Below are 20,683 nucleotides of genomic sequence, written 5' to 3'. Positions count from 1 at the left end.
AAAAAAAAAGAGAGAGAGAGAGAAAAGTTTGGTCATAGTAGGGAATGAGTGATCAAAGCTGAGCCAAAGCTTCCTGTTACACCGGGACTATATATATACCGTGTCTTTAATGTTGGGGGATGTCAGCAGGCTGCTAGGAGGCTGGAGCACTGGCTAGCTCTGCCTGATTTCCCAGCGCGCTGAGGTTTCTTCCACCAACCACAATGAACAAGTTCCTGTGCTGCACGCTTGTGGTAAGTCCCTTCAGAGAGGTAGATAGGGCTTGAGATGGATTGCAGCTTCAGAGATGAGGCTGAAAAGACACAGGGCTTTTCTATTGTATTTTTGTTGCTGTTGTTTTCCTTTGTTTTTGTTTGTTTTCTTTTTCTTTTGCCTTTTCTCCATTTTCCTGGTGAACACTTTTTGTTTCATCACACTGGGCTTTCCTGGTGAGGTTTGGACACGTCTCACGTCAGGAAGGAAGCAGAGATTTTGATCCCTTTCTTAAGGTAGTGGCATGATTTACTTTTGTTTTGCCTTCTTTCTTATCTTCCTCTCACCCTTTGCAAGGCTTCGTTGCGCTGTACTAATACAAAATACTGTATGTAGGAATGAGTTTAAGAAACAGCAGGCTGGGATGTTTGTATTTGATTTACAGAAGGTCCATCCCTGCGTGTCTGTGTAGTCGTTCCTACAGTGGCACAAGGCAGTGTCTCACATACTGAGTTGGCTTTCTTTCCCTGGAAAACCACTGTGACTCCAGAAAAAAAAGTATGTGTGCTTATTTTGGCTAAGAAAATTCAGCTTCTTGTGTAAGAAAATGATGAATTGGGAGCTGTGTCTGTACTTTTACAGAAAAAAAAAAAAATGTTATTAAATCAGGTAAAGCCCTTATTAAATAAGTTTTTGTTTACTTGATGATTTACAAAGATACTTCCAGATGCAAATTTAGAGATGTTAGCAGTGCAATAAATTTTTCAAAAGACCATTTAATCTATTTAGCTGTGTGGAATTTTATATGACGCCAGTTTAATTAAAACCTGCATGCAGCCAGATACTGTGTAGCATCTGCTTGGAGACTATTCACCTTTTGGATAAGAAAACGTTTACAAAAAATATTAGAAAAGTACTGTTCATAGTAGGATGTTATGTGTGTCTGCACAATAACTTGTTTCTCGTTTGTTTTGGTGAGTACAGGGACATTAATTTTGTGGTAGAACATTAGAACTGAGTTCCAGTTATTCTGAAAGCTCTTTATAAATGTACCAAGATTTCCAGGATCTGATGAGTAATGCATGTTTATTACTTTCTGTAGGACTTTCTGAAAGAGCTTTTTGAGAAACAAACCAAAGTAATTAATGGTGCAAGAGAAGCAAAAACTGTCAGGCTCGTGGTTGGCAAGCTGAAATGCAAGACAACTTTTTCATCTAAGGCGTGACATTGCACCTTCTTTGTCTATGAGGAAGCACAGAAATCTAATTTGGACACTTTGGCTTCTTATCTGTGGTTGCCATAAAGTACTCACATTAGCATTTTGCTTCTACCTAAATGTAGTGTTCCTATTCACGTTCTTTCTTAAAGTCATAGTTTTGGGTGAAGTTCATCATAATCCTTGGCAGTGGAGTCTCTGAGCTGAAATATATCACAGTGACAGGAGTGCATATCAGAGAACTTCATCATTCAACTCTTTTTTTTTCTTCCTATTTAAAGGCATTTATTTTATGTTATTGTGAAGTGTAAGTGCTGTTGGATGTTCTGTAGCTCTGAGGATAGTTTGAATACTTGTTCTGTAAGAACACACAGCAGGAGGCACAGGAGCAGTTCAAAGTTGTGTGTGTTTGGCTTAAATGCCTTGGTTTTGGATTTCACCATCACTGAAAAGGATGGTTTGGACATGATGTACTTTCAGCCTTGGCCTCTTTGCTGAAAGTTTCAGCAAGGAGACCTGCTGTGGTAATGCATACATGTATGTGTTGTTTGTTGGAACACTAAAACAGCTTACAAACATACAAGCCTTATGAAATAGGCTGAATTGAAAGAAATTCCCCAGAGCTGGATCTTGTTACTTATCACGTAACTGTCTTGACCCTTAAACTTGACCTTTCTCTATTTTGGATCTCTGGGTGCATGTGACATGCTTTTTCTGGCCTGCCTGTTGGGTTTGCTGTGTGTAGGCAGCCGTGGCTTTGCAGCCTGAGAGGGTAGGAGTTATCTTTCTGTCTGACTTTCCTTCTTTCTTTCTTTCTGTCTGTCTGCCTGCATGTGTGTTGGTTAAAAATAAAGCACCAAAGTTACCAAAAGAATTTTAAAAGTTGTCGGAATTTAAATTAGACACGCTTATCTGATCTCATAGAAACTTTAATTTTGCTCCTTTGGTAGTTAACTTTCATACTAGTAGATTTACTACACTGATGATCTTTCTGGGGGAAAAACACCTGTTCGCACATAGTATCAGCCATACTGTTTTTCTGCTAACTGATATCATTAGTTCTGTTCAATGCAGCCTGTAGTCACGTTGGTATCATCTCAAGTTTCTGTTAGCTCCAAGTCTTGATGTCACACTGATGAATGATGCTCAAAAATAAGATTTATGGTTAAGATACATCTTTTGGTGAGTAGCTAGTTAGTCTTTCCTACTTTCTCCCAACACAATCTTCAAGTGAAGTGCAGCTGTCATAAATGAAGGCACACAGCCGCTTTTCAGTTGAATGTCATTTTCCTACCATTGGAAATGAAACAATTGTTTAGACCCCAGAATTGCTCTGAGTGACAACTGTGTGTTACAAAATCTCTACAAGATTTGAATTGCTAACATATCATATTCCTAGGAGAGAAAGAAATGAAGATAGTGGTCGATATCCACACACAGCTCAAAAGTGTCACTAGTTACATTTCTTAAATAAAACAGTGGCCACCAATCTGCAAAGTATCCTCTATTCAAAAGTAGGTCCTCTAACATGCAGAGTGAATGGATTGCATTGAAACAGCTGGCAGAATGGAACAGCTTTATAAGCAGATCTGAAACCAGCAAAAATAACTCTGTTTTAGCTATTGTTGTGTACCTGGTACTAAATTGTGCTCTGCTGAAAAAATATTTCCACTGGGCTATGCTAAGAGAGCCTGCTAATTATGAGCTAAACAGTTCTGCATATCTGTCACCCCAAATAATTTACACTTAGTGATTGCATGGTCTCCCACCTGAAACAGAGGGGTGATGAGGATGAAATATCTCCTAGCTGGCCAGATGGACATGGCTCTTTTTTCCCTAGATGAAAAAAAAAAAATTAACAGCTATTTCCAATAGATGGCCGTGGATAAGACCCAGTACGAAGTGTCTTGTACTGGATCTGCAGAGGTTGTTTCCAACCTTAATGATCCTATGATTCTATAAGCTATTGGTTAGATGAACCTCTGTAATGCCATTCAGTTCCATATTCTGACAGTAGGATTTCCCTGGGTTCTGGGCATGGGGCATTCTGCCTAAGGACAGAGGGCCTCCTGCCCTATCTTTGTGCCAATACCTTGTGTAAAGAGCAAAGTAGGAGAGCTGTGAGGTTTTACTTTCAACCCAACGCAAACACTAGGAGCAATCTGACAAATGCCTTGAACAATTATTTATCAAGTAGGAAAATATGTTTCAAAATAGTTGTGAAATGCAAAACAGAAACAGATTATCTTTCTCAGAAAATTAAACATTCTCCTTTGTCTACAACCCCAAACCACAACACCAAGCTATATAATAATATTTTCATATGTTGAAAAAACACTTTCTTTTCCTTCACAAAGCAGTGATTTAAGGGGATGATGCTTGAAAGATTATTGCTTTATGGGCTTTGTCTTCCAGTTCATTTTAATTCAACAAGAAAAGACAAGCAGCTCTTTGCCTTACATTTAAAGATGAAAGAAAAGGGTGTGTACTGTTTTCATGCCCTTTTACAATCACATTATTTCTCTTTCAAAAGCATCTTCGAAGGGCTCAAATAAATGGACTGCAAAATCCTTTTATGTGAGGATTGAGTGTTTTGTGTATGCTGATTGAAGATAGTATGGAAAAATATTGCTTTAGGCCTAATGTATGGAGTGACAGAATCAAAGAAATGTTGTTTAGCCTTGAGTAACTCATTTTGGCTAAAATATTGTAAGTACCAATACATAAACCCAGAGCTATTAGAATATTTTAAAACATGAGTCGAATTTTGATATAATTCTCTAAGCTAGACTCCAATATGGTTATCAGCAAGTCCTGCCTTCATTTGTCTCAGCATATACTTGCATGACATTGATTTACACCAGGATTGTGTTTTGATATTTACAGTTTATCCTAACTACTCGCATGGAAATGGCCATCCTAAGAGGTGCTCAGGATTTGCCTTATGGAGATGATGGAAGACTGGGTTTTTCAGGCCTTTCAGAACTGGGCTCGTGATGCCCAGCTGAGATGAACTTCACCCAGTAGGTTGATAGATGTAGTCAACAATACTAGATTTTTTTTTTCTGTTGTTTCAGCAATAATTTTGTTACTGATTGCACTTCCTATTTGCAGAACAAAATTAATGAACAAACTGGGGATTGTTTTCTTAAATTGAACCTTGCGTTTTGCTAGCATAGGAAAATCCTTTGCAATTCAGGACTTTCTGAATCAGTCCAACAGTTAATTTGTTGAGATGAACAAGGTACTGAGTGTTGGGATAGAAAGGATATGCTTATGTTTTAAAATTGAAAAAGACTGCCTATGTCTATTGCGTCCATCCCTCAGCTTTTCCAGGAAACCGAGCAGCTTTCAGAAATGCATCAAGAGCTATGCTTAAATTAGTTGGGTTTTTTGCACCTGCTTCTTGGTAAAAGGCTATTCCTGGACTTCCTCTGACAAGAGAATCCCCCTTTCATTTGCCAACATTATCCTTTAACTGAGAAAATTCTTCTCTTGCCCTGTGTTCACTGTCTGTACTGAATCCATAGGTACTGTTTTAACTTGCCAAGTTATTGAACAGTTAACATCTTCTTAATGGCAACACTCTCCATTTCCTTCTCATCTCTCCTGACATTTCTTCTTCTCTGCATTAACCTCTCCTAAACAAGAATGAACAGAATTTTATACAATGTATTGAATGACAAATCCATAATTCTAGCCAAGGGCAATTTTGATAGACTCCAGCTGCAGTTTCTTAAGAGTTTAAAAGGTAAACTGAGGCCAGACTTCCAGTTTCTCACTTCTTTCAGGCTGGAACATGCCTTTTTCTCCAACTAGTTCAAACAGGTCAGTGACAGCATGATTTTAGGAGAAATCTTGCTTTCATTGCAACTGTCAGGAAGATTGACAGTTCAGGATTAGTAAGTTCTGATCGACACATTTACAAGTGCTCCAGCAGTGCTGGTTTTTTTACAGCAGAGATTCAGGAGTTTAATACTTAGTGTCTTTATGTATGGACATCTAGTTCAATCAGAGGCTTTACATGACAGGGGATTTGCTACCAACTTGGTCTTAGTGTGGCTTAGGAGGAAAAATGGCAGGAATGACATAAATACATTTTATTAGCATTTTAATTTGGTCCAGGAACATGTCTTTGAATGGCCTCTCCTGATCATCTTTATTTGCTGTATTTTAGTCTGCACAGCAAAGCAGACTTGGAGTGCACAAGGTGGATTTACAAAAATAACCTGGATTGATGAAAGTAAATCCAGAGAGATGGACTCTGGAGACACACCAGATGCGCCGTAACTGCATGGCAGCAGCCTAAAGTGAGTCCCAAACAACCCCCACTGCTTCATGTGGGTATCAGGTATTCAGCACCATCTGTTCTGCACCACAAATTTGCTGTAACAGGTGACTTAGCTTGTCATCCAAGCACAACTGGGGGGATGTTCTTTAGCATGTCTTCTGCTAGGAGACTGGACAATTTAGCGAAGTTCCCCTCTGACTTATTCCATGAGCTGAGGGACAGGAAGCTTTTTGTTCTGTTTGTGCTATGTCACTGCAGTAAAACTGTAAAAAATACTTGATTACTTTCCACCACCTTCCCTGCTTTTTTGCAAAACTTCCGAAAAATAGCTTGCCTTTATTTTGATGCTTGGCTTAGGTTCAAGGATAACTTCTGATTTTCAGTTTACGTATTGAAACCCGTGATAGTCACATGTGTTAGCTGCTCTCTGTCTGAATAGAAGACAATCTTCTGTTATCTAAGCATTTTCAAGGGATCTATAGCAGTTCTGTGAGGAAGGATGATATTGGGGATTGGAGTCCCGAAATGCACTTAGCAACATACTAATGGCTGTGCTGGGTCTGAGAAAAAAATGATCCAAGAAAAATCCCTAAAATGCCCCATATGCTGTCTATAGCATGGATTGATACATAGAGGAGGTGTAAGAGAAAGATGGAAATACAGTGATATTTTTCCAAAACACTTTCAGACTCATGCAATTTGTGGTTTGTGATTTCTTGATTAAGAGGTGATGTTTGTGTTTAATTGCCCTTTATTTGAATGTTCCTCCTTTACTCTGTCCTGCTGAATTTGGCACCCAGCTGCACATGGTGTCTTGTGGCAATGAATTACGGCAGGTTGCTATACTGATAGGATTGCAAATGTCAAACAATAGTAGTGGTGTCTAATACAGCTCTGTGTTGAAAATGACGTATGAGATGTTTTGGTAAAATACTGAGATACTAATTGCATTTATAGCTTTGGTTTGACTGGAAGATCTTTAGCCATAATTATTTATGAAATAAAAGAGTTTCTGCATACATGAGGTTCAGCCTGTGATTGACAGATTATTGCAGCTATATAATTTGTGTTTCTGGAAAGACAAGTGTGATGTGCTTTTCTATTAAAAATGCAAAGAAAAAAATGAAATGCAAAGACTGATAGTCTTGGTGACACTGATATATTAATCCTATTAGCATGTTTATTTGTTACACTCATTTAGATTAATAGTATTTTGCTTGGCAGCTATTTGTACTTCCAGAGTTAAAGCTTAGCACAGTCTCACACATATTGTTCAGGTATGTTTTTGTTCCTCTCAGTCTGGACCTTTTGAAGTGAAATAATTTTTTTACCAAATGATGCTATAATGAAAATTCAAATCAATTTCTTTCTGCAGCTGTGTTGAATTGACTTGTTTCACATGGCAGTGGGCTCTTCAGGAAGGGAGTACCTCCATTTTCCCCCACAGAACACCATGCTCTTACGTCTTGATTAATGAAATTGAATTCTTTTAACCCAGGAAACTTGCCTTCAAAAGAGGCAAGTGAAAGGGAGCTAATCCTTTCACTTGCTTCTTGTCTGTGATTTCCAATGTAAATTGCCAAGGAAGAAAAATAGACACTTTGTTGTCATTCCTACTTCCGCCTGTTACAGAGGCAATTGATCAGCCTTGAAATGGTTCGTCTAACCATTCAGTGCCTGAAAATGTGTAAGCAAAAAGAGAAGAGGCATGACCTGCTTGTCTGGTTGCTGTCCCTGATCATTTTCACAGTGTCAGATCTTCATCTATGTTTGGTACTGCCTTGGGTTTCCATGCATATCTGCACAAAACATGGGTTTATTCTTGTCTTTGTGGCGTTTGTCCTTTGTATTGCAGACAGTTGTGTTCTGCAAATGGAGTGCCTTGGACTCTGTGGATGCTGTAGTATCTATTACAGAATAAAAGCCATTGAAGAAAACTGACTATTCGCATCAACAATTGATGTGTTTATCAAGACTTCCTTATTACTAGCATAATAGACATAGATTTACCAAGGGTGGATGCATTTTTCATAGATGGAAAGCCATTCACATTCAAAAAATGTGCTGCACCCTCTTGTTAAACAGACTGCATGAAACAGATCTAGTCATTTGAGAAAAATGAGCTATAGATCATCAGTAAACTTCAATGAGCAATAAGGAATTTCTTACAATGAAAGAGGCCGTACATTGAAAGTGCCAAAAGAAAAGTGGATTCTACAAGTGTAACAAAAAAAAAGCAACTAACAGAAGAGATAAGTTACTGGATTTAGTCAAGAGTGGCCAGAAGCGGTGGGGAAAATCCATACTGTGTACATTTCATTCTTTAGCTCGGCTGTGTAACAAGTGGATTCAAAGACAGTATGAGAATGCAGTTAAGAATATCTTGAATTCTTAATTCGGGCAATGTTGCTTAGTGCAAATTCAATGACTCTTGTTAGCGCAGGTCGTTGTCCTTTCCAGCCTTAATAAGAATGCTGCTGCTCTGTGGCATAAGTGAGGCCCCTAGTTGAAACCCTTTAGAAAATCTAGAATCTGAATGAATAGGAAGAGTTAATTCCACATACACTTTGAGGATTCTACATTGGAAAAGAGGAAAATACGTTCTTGAAATGGAATGTGCAACTCTATGTTAACTCACTAGGCCAAAAATAGCAGTAAAGACCATCAGGGCTGGATCTTTAATTTGAACAGATACATAGAAAAGTTTCTTCATTCAGAGTCAGTTTGCTGCATGATTCTAAAATGTACGCATTTTCAAAGGGAAGCAAGAAGTATGTCAGGGTTCTCAGTGTGAAGGGCAAGCTCCTGGCAAACCCTTTGGGGCTGTGCTGAAGGAAGTAAACAAGAGAGAACTTTAGGCTGGTGGGATCATGTAACCAAAATTTTAGTGACAAGACCAAAATGATACGATATCAAGGCTGTCTGTACAGAAGGGCAGGGCCACCTCAGATCATTAGGTCCTGAATTGTGCCAGCAAAACAGAGTTGGAGGAAGCAGAAGGGCTTTTGGCCAGAGCTGGACTGGGTCCTTGAGTGGTGCTGAGCATTTCCTGCCTGTGCTTTTAGATAGGAAGTGGGAGCATTAGAAGACCTGTTCCAGTTTGTGTGGATAAATCCTTACCACACCTTTAATCACAGCATTCTCTACCTCTGTCTGAAGCTACCTCATCCTACTGACAGGGAGTGCCGTGTTGTGCCCCCAGAGCTGCCACATTTCAGTTCAAGATTAAATGGAAGGCAATAAAAGTCACTTATATTGTTCTAGTTGGGTACCATCTTTTGAAGGTATCTGTGCTACTGGTATGTGTCAGATTTGTTTGCTCAGATACTTGCTATTTCTTTTGTTTTTGAAGTGATTGATACTCAAGAACACCAGAACACATAATCCCTGACTTGCTGTGCATGGAATGTGGTGCCAATGGAGCAGACAGGCCAGGTCTACAGGTGCCAAGAGTCAAAAGGTCATTGCCCAGTGATATTAAAAGGGTGTAAGTGAGAGAAAAACGGCTCAGTAAGATCCTAAATTTTTCTCATTCTAAAACAGATGTGGGAGAGACCAGAAGCCAGTCTAACACAAACGTGTTTTTGGAGATAGTGACGTGGTTAGGCTCACCAAAATGTAGGTTTGTATGTGACTGTAGTGCTCACTGAACTGAAGCAAGCAATGTTTTCTTTTCCTGTGGCTAGCTCTTGGACATCTCGGTCAAGTGGAGCATCCAGGACATCTCTCCCCCCAAGTATCTCCATTACGACCCGGGGGCATCTCGTCAGGTGATGTGCAACCAGTGCCCTCCTGGGAGCTACGTAAAGCAACACTGTACGGCTTCCAGCCCAACGGTGTGTGCCCCATGCCCAGATCAGTACTACGCCGAAGACTGGAACAGCAACGACGAGTGCCAGTACTGCAGTGCTGTTTGCAAAGAGCTGCAGTACATCAAGCAGGAGTGCACGAGCACGCAGGACCGTGTCTGCGAGTGCATTGAAGGCTGGTACTTGGAGCTGGAGTTTTGCTTGAAGCACACAGAGTGCCCTCCTGGGTTTGGCGTTGCACAGCCAGGTATGTGCCATTTGTCAGGAAGCACAGAGTTAATCAGTACTCTGCGGTATGTTGGAGCTCATGGCGCTTACAGGATTAGGAAACAGGCTTGACCAGGTGAAGTTACGGGACAGTAAATTATAAAGGCAGTTGAACCCTCTCCTAGGCTGCCGCATTTGAACTGTAGCCAAAGGAATGTTTCTCAGTGGAATACCCCGCTCCTCTAACTTAATGGCAGTAACTTAATGGCGGCAGCAAATGTAGCAAATTGCACTCTAATGAGAAACATGATGGATTGCCTCTTTTAAAGGAACATTATCTGTAATGTAGTATTTGTGTGTGTGATAAATAATAATCTTTTTCACTGTGAAATCTGCCGTTTCAAGCACTGTGTATCTTAACAAACACCGGGACCACTAAGTGTTTGACACCAACTGTATAATTATAACAATATTAATATAGCTCTAGCAGCACAGCAATATGTGGTAATAATTAATTACCAGCATCCTAAGTGGAACTCTTAGGGAAACTGTTACAATTATCATACAAACAACCTTTTTTTGTCAAGCAGAGTGGCACTGTACGGTATGTCTGGTGGGGATAGAGGGTGAAGCAGTGCATTCCAGTGGAGTGTATTCTTCATTTGAGACAACATGAATTGTTAAACCAGTAATAAGCTCTTCTCTCTAAACAAAATTCATTATTTATCATTTGGCAAGTGTCACTGCCCAGTTTAGCTTCAGTATTTAATACAGCCTGAAAGAGTTGTATACTGTCATTGTATTGAAGACTGGTAACTGCCCAGAGGAAGGGAATATGGAAAATCAAAGCATCTCCAATAAAAACCTGTAGGAAGCCAGTCAATGACTGCCCTAGTTGATACGTATACAAAGTGAGAAACACAAGGACTGGCTGTAAATTTAGAGACATGCTGAATAATAGCTCAGGAGTCCTCTCTCTGGTTATGAACATTACATTGGAGAACTAGTCTGATATAAGGAGCGGTGTCACTGATTACCATTGCCTGAGTAATTGGCTGGGCTCTCTACCCTCATCCCACATCTGCTCTTGCCACCATTAAGCATTCCTATACAGTTCCACTGGCAGTAACCATGTTATAAACTGTCATTAACCTAGATCCTCACACCTTGTGGCTTGGGTTAATGAATTTGCATCACACCTTGACAACAAATCAAGAGGGGACACAAAATTCTCAGAAAGCCCACCCAGGAGAAAAGATACAACCCTACAAACACAGTGAAACCATAGTGGACAGATAAGAATCCCTAATTTTATAATGAAACAAACTTTAGAAGATAAATTGTTGAATCATGTATTTATTGGAAAGTTGGTTTCCAAAAGCCCATCAGAATGAACAAGCTAAACCTAAGCAGACCTCAAACAAGGAATGAAAACACTATAAAAATTAATTATGTCTTCCTGTGCCAATAGGCGGGTTTTGAGATGAGGCATTGGCTAGGAATTTAGTAAGCATGGATCACATTTTCTTTCCACTTTCTGCTACGTGATACTGTTGAACTTAGTACTGATGTAAATTCAGATGAAAGAAAACGTGAATATAGAAGAATACACTCCCACTACCACACACGGTGATAGTGTGGTTCAGAGCCTAGTTCAAAGCATAAAGAATTAGAAGTGAAATCCGACTGTTGCCCTGCTGATGGCAGCTACATTGGGAAGATACTTTACTTTGGTAGTCCCCACTTCTGCATGTGCATTAAGGCTTTGTTCCTTGCTGCTGCAGTCAGCCCTGTGTGTGGCAGAGCTTTCCAAAGCAATCCACTGGGAATCAGGACTTCTGCCAGGCTGTTATCTCCCAGCTGTGCTGCTGCTTCCTGCAGGAGTGGGGGATTCCAGTCACCCTGGAGGGAGCGGCAGAAGGGCAGCCATGATGCAGCCCTGAACAAGAGAAGCCAGATAAGCAGTGAAGAAACTGGAAAGGTGGGGGGATTACTCTGTGCTCAGAAATGGATTGCCCGTTTATTTCCTTCTTGTGCTGCAAAGGTTACAGGGGAACTTCTGAAAGGACCAGCTTACCGTTTGCAGGGACTCTCCTCTCTTCCTCTTCCTTGCTGGTGAAACACAGAGTGTCTGTAGAAGGGAAAACTGCTATGTGTTCAGACTTCTCAGAAAAAGTAATTGCTGCTTGCTTAGGTACGGGTGTTGGTTTGAGTTTTGTATCATCTGGAGCCTCCAGCAGTGTCTGTTGGGAAGTGAACGCCAGGGCTGCTATGCATACAGCCTTATCCAGCCCCTCTGTTGCTGGCTGCATAAATTTGAGGGTTTGGGGGGATTGACAGTGTCCAGGGCCTCTGATTTCCAGATGCACAGCAGCTAAAATTTTCCCCTTTTTTTCACCTCGGGTCTAATGGAAGAGCTAGATCGTAGAATCAAACAGTCCTTAGAGTTGGAAGGGACCTTTAAAGGCCATCTAGTCCAGCTCCCCTGCAATAAACAGGGACATGCACAGCTAGATCAGATAGCCTGGGGTCTGGTCCAGCCTCACCTTAAAATTCTTCAGGGACAGGGCATGAATCACATCTCTGGGCAACCTGCTCCTGTGCCTCACCACTCTCACTGTAAAAGACTCTTTCCTTATATCTAATCTAAATCTACCCTCTTTAAGTTTGAAGCTATTTCCCTTTGTTCTATCGCAGCAGACCATGTTAAAGAGTCTGTTTCTCTTCTGTAGATCTCCTTTAGATACTGGAAGGCCACTCTCAGGTCACCTCAGAACCTTCTCTTCTTCAGGCCAAACAGCTCCAGCTCTCTCAGTCTGTCCTTGTAGGAGAGGCGTTCCATCCCTTGGACCATTTTTGTGGCCTTCCTCTGAATGTGCTCCAACAGATCTGTATCAGATCAGATTATGTATTTCATGGCTAGTTGAAAACTCCTGACTCTTTTTTTCCCAAATAAATAAAATTTACTTCAAAACTAGAGCTGTAATAAGCATCCACATGTAAATACTACCAAGATACACTAGATGGAGGCACTTTCATATTCAAATAAGATTACTAATTATTATTTGCAAATAATATTAAGCATGTGCTTAAGTCTATGTTCAGTAATGCAATTTTATATAGTAGAGCTTAGGCACTTGCTTAAATGATGTCTGCATAACTGTGAATTAAGAGTGAATATAAAGCAATTAAAGAAATTTCAAAGCCAATCCAGTTTCAGCCCCCTCCTTGAGCAGGACTGCCACTCATCAGCTCAGGCTGCCCAGAGCCCCATTTGACCTCACCTTGAACACCTCCAGGTATGGGTCACCCAGAACTTCTCTAAGCAGCCTGTGCCACTGCCTCACTGCACTCTGAATAAAGAATTTTTTTTCTGTCATCTAATCTGAATCTCCCCTCTTTTACTTTAAAACTGTTCCCCCTGTCCTATCACTATCTACCCAAATGAAAACTTCATTTACCTCCTGTTTATAGTCTCCTTTAGTATTGGAAGACCACAATGAGATCTCCCCAAAGCCTTCTCCAAGCTAAACAAGTCCAACTCTCTCAGCCTTTCTTTGCAGGAGAGGTGCTCCAGCCCAGTGATCATCTTCTTGGCTCTCCTCTGGACCCACTCCAACAGCTCCACATCCTTCCCATGCTAGGGTCCCAGGTCTAGATAAAGTACTCCAGGTGGGGCCTCATGAGGGCAGAGCAGAGAGGGACAATCACCTCTCTCCCTGCTGCCATCACTCTTCAGATGTAGCCCAGGATACTGTCAGCCTTTCAGGCTGCAAGCTGACATGCACTGCTGGCTCATGTTCAGTTTTTCATGCACCAGGGCTTTGCACCCAGTCTGTACTCATATCCCTGACTCAGAAGTGCAGCATCTTGCACTTGGCCTTGTTGAACCTCATGAGGTCTGCTTTTTGAGCTTGTTCAAGCCCCTCTAGATGGCATCTTTTCCTTCAGTCATATCAACTGCACCACTCAGTGTGGTGTCATCAGCAAATTTGCTGAGGACATAACTATGTCTTCTAAAGCAGCATGTAAATATATCTGTATGTGTATTAAATGTTTTTCATATATTGAATGGTACTTTGAATATTTTATTCAAGCCAGGAAAAAATTCAAAATGTTGGTGGAATTATGTTTCCCTGTATAATTTTATACTTCAGAAGTGGAAATACTTATCAGAGGGTCTTTAGTTGATATGTAGTTGAGTTATTTTTGGCTAGAGCTGAAGTTATCCATTTGCGTAAGGTTCTCTGCAGATATTACAGAGTACAGTTTAGCAGAGTCTTGTGCCATTTAATTATTTTGCACAGTGTTAGTGTGGAAGAAAGATGAAGGTCACACATCAGATAACATCTGAATAGATTCAAGTAATTAGTATCTTAAAGATCCTTACAGGAGTTGATAATAAGTGCATCTAAGAGTTCTGTTTATTCAATTAGTCTAGCAGGAGCATCATTCTCTGAAAAAATTATTAGTTTTTAAAACTTAATGTTTGTTTTTTTTCCCCTCATAATGAGTCCTTTATAGATTAGAAATACGAAAATGAAGTGATCACAATTTTAGAAAGAATGTATATTTTCATTTTTTTTTTTACCACTTGAGTTTGCATGTAATTGAGTGCATTGTTTTCTTGTTTCCACAGGTACTCCTGAGAGTGACACTGTTTGTAAAAGATGTCCAGAGGGATTTTTCTCCAATGAAACATCATCCAAAGCAGTCTGTCAAAAGCACACAAACTGTAGTGCTTTGGGTTTCAAAACAGCATTAAAAGGAAATGCAGTTCGTGACAACATCTGTCAGGAAAATACAGATACATCACCTCAGAAATGTGGAATAGGTGTGTATCATATTAAACAAAGTCTGACTTTGACTGCCACTGAAACGAAAGCATCAGCATTTATGATGAAAATAACTAGCCATTTGCCTGATATGGCAGTGGCTGGAGTAGAGTCTTAATTCTTTCAGGCCAGACTAAATGGAACTCAAGCACAGAGAGCAACAACACTAAAAACCACTTCCTAGTTTTAGTGATTTTAACTGTTTTTCCTTATTACCCTTGCTGCATGCTGTGTAGTCCAAAGACAAGCAGGGCAACAGAGATGACACTGATGGACATATTATTTTGCTATGAGCAGCCTGCTCTAGCTGTAGTTGTCCCTGTTCACTGCAGTAGAATTGGACTAGATGACCTTCAGGGGTCCCTTCCAACTCAAGCGATTCTGTGATTCTATTTTTCTCTTTCTTTTTGTTTCAGATGTAACCCTGTGTGAAGAGGCTATGTTTAGGTTTGCTGTTCCTACTCATCTCACACCCAACTGGCTGAACACCCTTGCGGACAATTTGCCTGGGACAAAGATCAGCACAGAAAATATTGAACGGATTAAACAAAGGCACAGTTCACAAGAGCAGACCTTCCAGGTTTTGAAATTATGGAAGCAGCAAAACAAGGAGCAGGATACGGTCAAAAAGATTATTCAAGGTACCTGATATTGTTAGCACTTACATTGAGAGAAACCTAATTGGCATTTTAAAAATTGCTTGGGATCGAATTCCTTCTGGTGATGTGTTATGCTCTGAGGAAGCCCCTCAGGGCTTGGCAGAAATTTATTGATGCAGTAAGCACAGTGAAGCTGAGGGAAGGAAACTTTCCTGATCAGCTCAGAGAACTGACTTCTTCACAGACACATAGGCCCTTGGGAGTACATGTGGTGTCACAGCCCATATTCTCTTTTGAGGCTGTACAGCATACGAAGAATTTTGATTAGATAGGGGGAAAGCATTTCCCACTGTTACATCCGAGCAGTGGTTAGAGGGAGTAGGATGTGTGCAGCTGAGAGTGCAATTTGTTTTTATTATGAAATGGAGATTGACAGCTTGAACCAGGACATCTATACAGAGAGTGGGAACACATGGGAATACAGAATATACAGACATGCTTTCTCTTCCTTTTCCCTTCCGGGACTTATTTGTCATACCAACTGATTGCTTTGTTTATGCTGAATCTGCCAAGACAGGTGTCAAAGTTGAAGCAGTGCCGCAATGTTAACATGGGGGCTGTATGAAAGCCAGGCTAACTCTTTTTGTGTAAGCCACCATCAACAACCACCACATTTGAATGACCTTTTGTCTACTGAGAATAGATTTGAAAAATGTTACAGAAATGGTTTTTTTTTTTTTGTCTTCTCCTTTTAAATATTTATGGCTATGTCAGATTGTGAGGTGTCTAGAACACTTCAAAACTTAAAATGACTACTTTAACAAAGCTTGCCTAAATATTTCTGAGGAAGAATAAATTTTTCATTCATTGGAACCAAGTATTAGAAGTCCTACCATGTGCACAGAACATTATACAAGATAAATGAAACGGGCTTATGGAAATAAAGACTTGCTAGTAACTTTGTATGTAATTTGGGGCTGTTTGTATCTGCAAAGTTAATTACATTCTTTAGTTCTTTTCAAAATTGGAGCTTAAAAAAGCCAGTATTGCTGTGAGAACTACTTGAAATAAAAAACCAAATTGAGAAGAAATATTTACCTTGATATTTTGGAAGCTTTTTTGCAGGTCATTTTAAAGTTATCATGCACTGTAGAATCATAGAATCATAGAATGGCTTGGGTTGGAGGGACCTCAAGGATCATGAATCTCCAACCCCCCTGCAGCAGGCAGGGCTGCCAACCTCCACATTTAATACTAGACCAGGCTGCCCAGGGCCCCATCCAAGTTGTATTTATGTCTCTTTTCTTTTTGCTTTCTATAGATATTGATCTTTGTGAAAATAGTGTCTTAAAACATCTTGGCCAACCGAATCTCACCTTTGAACATCTCAACACACTGATGGCAAGTTTGCCAGGCAAGAAAGTGGGAAAAGAAGATATCGAGCGCACAATGAAACTGTGTCAACATGCAGAGCAAGTTCTGAAGCTTCTCAATCTGTGGAGAATAAAGAATGGAGACCAGGACACCATTAAAGGTTTAATGTATGGACTGAAGCACTTGAAAACATACCACTTTCCAAAAAGAATCATCCAAAGTCTGAAGAAAGTCATTAAGTTTCTTCACAGATTTCCAATGTATAGATTATACCAGAAACTCTTTTTAGAAATGGTAGGGAATCAACTTAAATCAGTGAAAGTAAGATGTGTCTAATTCAAGTTATTTTTTATTCTCCACTGACAATTTTGCCTAATTACTGCCAGCAGTAATTAAACTGGAACGTTGTTTCCCTACATTATCTCTTTCTATTTATAAAAATGCCAGACTGGAATAGCTCTAAGTCTTTTGCAGTGTTCTTGGAGGTTTTTTATTGTGTTGTTTGTTTGTTCGCTCAGTTGGTTTTTTTGTTTTTTTTTGTTTGTTTGTTTGTTTTGTTTTATTTCTTAATCACTTTTGTAAAAGCTATTAGCCCTGTTGATAACACTAAGAGCCTGATTCTGCATTTTTGCACATTCAGAGTTGAAAAGCCCCACTATAGTCACTAGAGGAGAAAAGAATGCTGGACCAGGCTCTAACGCAGTATTTGCTATTTATATTCTTTGAGATATAAACATTTTTGTTGTACATATTTATTAAGTTAAATGGAAATTGTATGAAACTGAATTTGGGGGAGAGAAATGAAAAGCACACTGTATATTTTCCTGTTAAACAGAAATGATCCCATATATTTTTCTGGCAAAATTTTGTAGCATGCTCTAAGAAAATCTTTATTTCTTTACATTTGGTATTTAAAGAAATATTATTACTTAGTTTTATTTGTATAACTTGTGTTATCTTTGGGTAGGGATGTTTTAATTTATCCAATGATTTTATCTCAAATGTGGTGAAAATATAAGTGACCTGAATATTTAAATATTCTGTGAGGAAGTGAATGTATCGTATTTAAGAAGCTGGATTTTTACATAGAGTTTCATAATCTTATTTTATAAAACAATTAAATTTTTCAGATTGCTTTTTGACTGATGTTTTACTCCTGACTCTGAAGTAGGAACTACTAACAAGGACATTCCCTGTGGATTTCGATGCTTATCTTGGGCTTGGCTCTCCACTGCTCTCTGCCTGGTCTAGTAGTTAATATGTGAGCCAAGTAAATATTGACCAGCACTGGATTTTCATGGCTTCTGTACAAATGTAAAAGAATGTACAAAGTGTTAGAGTATCCAAGTTCAGAGAGCCTGGGTGGATGCGATGCAACCGGTTACAACTCCATATCTATAATGTTGTAGACATACGTGGCCAGCATCACTCTTGGCCTGGTGTCATTCTTGGAGAGCTCACAACCTTTGCCCTGACCACAGCTTGTAATTTCATGGAGGAAAGATGATGCACTGACCCTGCGGAGCTTGGAAAGCCTCACATATTGCCACTGTGTTTAAAGGAAGGGAGCAAAGAGAGGTCACATCAAAAAAAAAAATTACACTTTTGCCCTCAGCTGCAGAATGAGACACCTGCAGAGAGATGGGCAACTAAAAATGGGAGCAGAGAGAATATGAATGCTGTTATTAAAAGCTCAAATAGTTTTAAGGATTTCATTCACAGTGCAAGGTGGTTGCAGGGAGAGACTGCTCTGTTTCTTTCTTCAATCTACACAAACGGAGCTTAGATATTCAACATATTCCTTTCCCTTGTGGAAAGGAAGGAAAAGCCATTAACCTTGCGTGACAGATATTCCAGTACAGCAGATGATAGGATTTTAAGCAAAGAATGAGGAAGAGAATCCTGTTAGAAGTGATAGGTTCTCATCAAAAGGGCTCTCTTACTGAGAGTGCAAATGAGATGTCTTGCCTTAAAATACTTGGGTTTCATTTTTCTCTGAATTTTCACATCACTTTTGGGATCCAAGTGCAAGTATTCAGTAATAAACTCCTCCTTATATTTCTCATTTATCAGTGTAGCTGAAAAATGATGTTAAACACAAAGAAAAAATCCTACATTTGCCTTGGTTCATTCAAAACCAGTTACACGCTCTTACAACGGGAGCTGTTAGACAATTATATAAGCATATAACTAAATAGGTTGAAAGATGATAACAATGGAGTCTCAAATTAGAAATCAGAGCTTAGATTTTTCCAGGATTCTGCCAGGTGTGGACGTTTGGGATGTAGGTATTAAAAATAGAACCCTCGTCCTGCTGCCAGCACCATTAGGGTGCTGCAGCACAATGGAGAGGGATGCTACACACCTCTTACAAACATTTCCATCTTGATCCTTTCTATGTTAGATCTAATACAAGAATTCACCAATTGGTAGTGTATACTTACAATCTCAAGAAGCAATGTGGTAAAAATATCTTTGGAATTAATTTATTAGTCTAAAAGGCCAGTGGACAACACAATTGCTTCTTGCTCAACACTTGATTTACTTTTTAATGAATGCATTTAAACTACCATATTGCAACTAATTATGTATAACTCATTATAAATAACATAGTAAATGTTTGTGGACCTTTGTGAATAACAGTACTGCAGAAGATGCTCAGAGCCACTGAGTATAAGTCATGCTGTAGTGGCCTTGTGCCATACTTCAGTATAGCATAGCCTGTATTAGTTTTCCTTTGAAACTTCACTGTTAAACTATTACTTGTGCTTTTTAAAATAAGATTTTTTTTTTTTGCCTAGACATAAAGGTACATTCTTGATGAATTATGCTTTTTAGAGCTGATTCAGCTAAGCAGGTGTCCACACCAAGGTAGGCACTTCTTAGCCAGCTATGCCTCATTTATCAATTCAGCTGTGCTCAGCTGGAAGGAATCAAACACTTCACATAGTGAGCAGCCGATACTTTAACTGTATTCCCTTCCCCAAAGAGCCTCCAGCCCAAAATAGCCAAGACAAACAAAAGCAAGACCCAAGATAATGAGGGAGAGATGAGGCAAACAGAAGTGGGAGGGTTGCTTGGAAAAAAATGTGGGTTTGGGGGGTGGTTTGTTTTCAAGGAAGGTTGCAGGAGGAAAGAGGAGGTGTGAGGTGGGAAAAGAGGGAGACTTGAGGGATGGGGGTATGTGGCAGCAGTCAGAACTCAGCCTTGAGGTGGAGGGATGCTGTGCTCCAGGTGCTCTGACCAGGGTAGCTGTGCCTGTTCCCTTTTCAGCCTTGCTTTGAGCCAGGCTCAGGTGAAGGGAGATGTTTGGTCAGGCTTCAGCAAGTGGGGATGTTAAAAAGCAATACTACAGGCTTAAAACAGAACCTTGCAATTCCAAAGTCTTCTATAACCCATTTTTAAAAATCTATTTCTTTTTTTTTTTGAGACTATCCTCCAGTGAGGCAGACTCCTGTGTCTCAGAAAATACAAGATGTTTTGAGGTAGATGAGAAATTAAAGAAGAAACTAGATATTGAGCTCTTTAATCATCTGATATTTTAAGCTGTGCACATCACTGAACACAATAAATTCCTGGTCCCCGACTGTGACTTGTGAACGCTCTCATTGAAAAATTGCCAATCAATAACATTGTCTGCTATAGCCTGAACATTTTAAATAGTACTTGATATTTGATAACTCTTAAAAAGTTGAAATGGATAACGAAGGCTCCAAAGATTGGTCAGGCATCTCTAACCAAACTCTGCATATACACACACTCGCACGCATGCTCACATGAACTTGCACTCACACACACTATGAATACAACTTGTACCAGGATTCTAACAGGCTGCAGTGATGAATCAGCCCAACCAGCACCCTTCATCACTCTCAGACACCCATCTGCACATCCTGGTACAATGTCAATGTTGCAATCTCCAAAGTTGAAGTGTCTGATTTGCATGTAAATCGTCTTCAAAGTCCCTGAATTTTGAGCCTTGAATTAATTCCAAATGGTGTCTCAGAAGTAAGTAAATTTTTATAGAAAAAAGTTTTTTTTTTTTGCAGACTACCAGAAACTATTCAATTTTGGGCATATGTCAAATATGGGAAATACCCACCCTTCAAAATATTTCTTCACTCATATAATGTGATGAGAGAACGGAAGGAGAAAAAGAA

General features: G+C 39.7%; 1 protein-coding gene across 2 annotated transcripts; it reads left to right on the top strand.

Annotated features, from left to right (window-relative positions):
• Positions 1 to 6: 6 nt before the first annotated feature.
• TNFRSF11B (TNF receptor superfamily member 11b) lies at positions 7 to 17,665 on the top strand. 2 transcript variants are annotated; one of them, XM_010709257.3, is made up of 5 exons: positions 7 to 233; positions 9,386 to 9,755; positions 14,355 to 14,549; positions 14,967 to 15,191; positions 16,471 to 17,665. In XM_010709257.3, the coding sequence occupies exons 1-5, from the start codon at positions 204 to 206 to the stop codon at positions 16,857 to 16,859; spliced, it is 1,209 nt and encodes a 402-aa protein (XP_010707559.1). In that variant the 5' UTR covers positions 7 to 203; the 3' UTR covers positions 16,860 to 17,665. The 2 variants fall into 2 exon arrangements, with proteins under 2 accessions (XP_010707559.1, XP_019469773.1); XM_019614228.2 differs by lacking the exon at positions 7 to 233 and adding an exon at positions 264 to 488.
• The last annotated feature ends 3,018 nt before the right edge of the window (positions 17,666 to 20,683 follow it).

This window comes from Meleagris gallopavo, chromosome 3, assembly GCF_000146605.3.
Source record: "Meleagris gallopavo isolate NT-WF06-2002-E0010 breed Aviagen turkey brand Nicholas breeding stock chromosome 3, Turkey_5.1, whole genome shotgun sequence".
NCBI classification, from domain to species: domain Eukaryota; kingdom Metazoa; phylum Chordata; class Aves; order Galliformes; family Phasianidae; genus Meleagris; species Meleagris gallopavo.
This window is presented reverse-complemented; position numbering and strand designations above follow the sequence as displayed.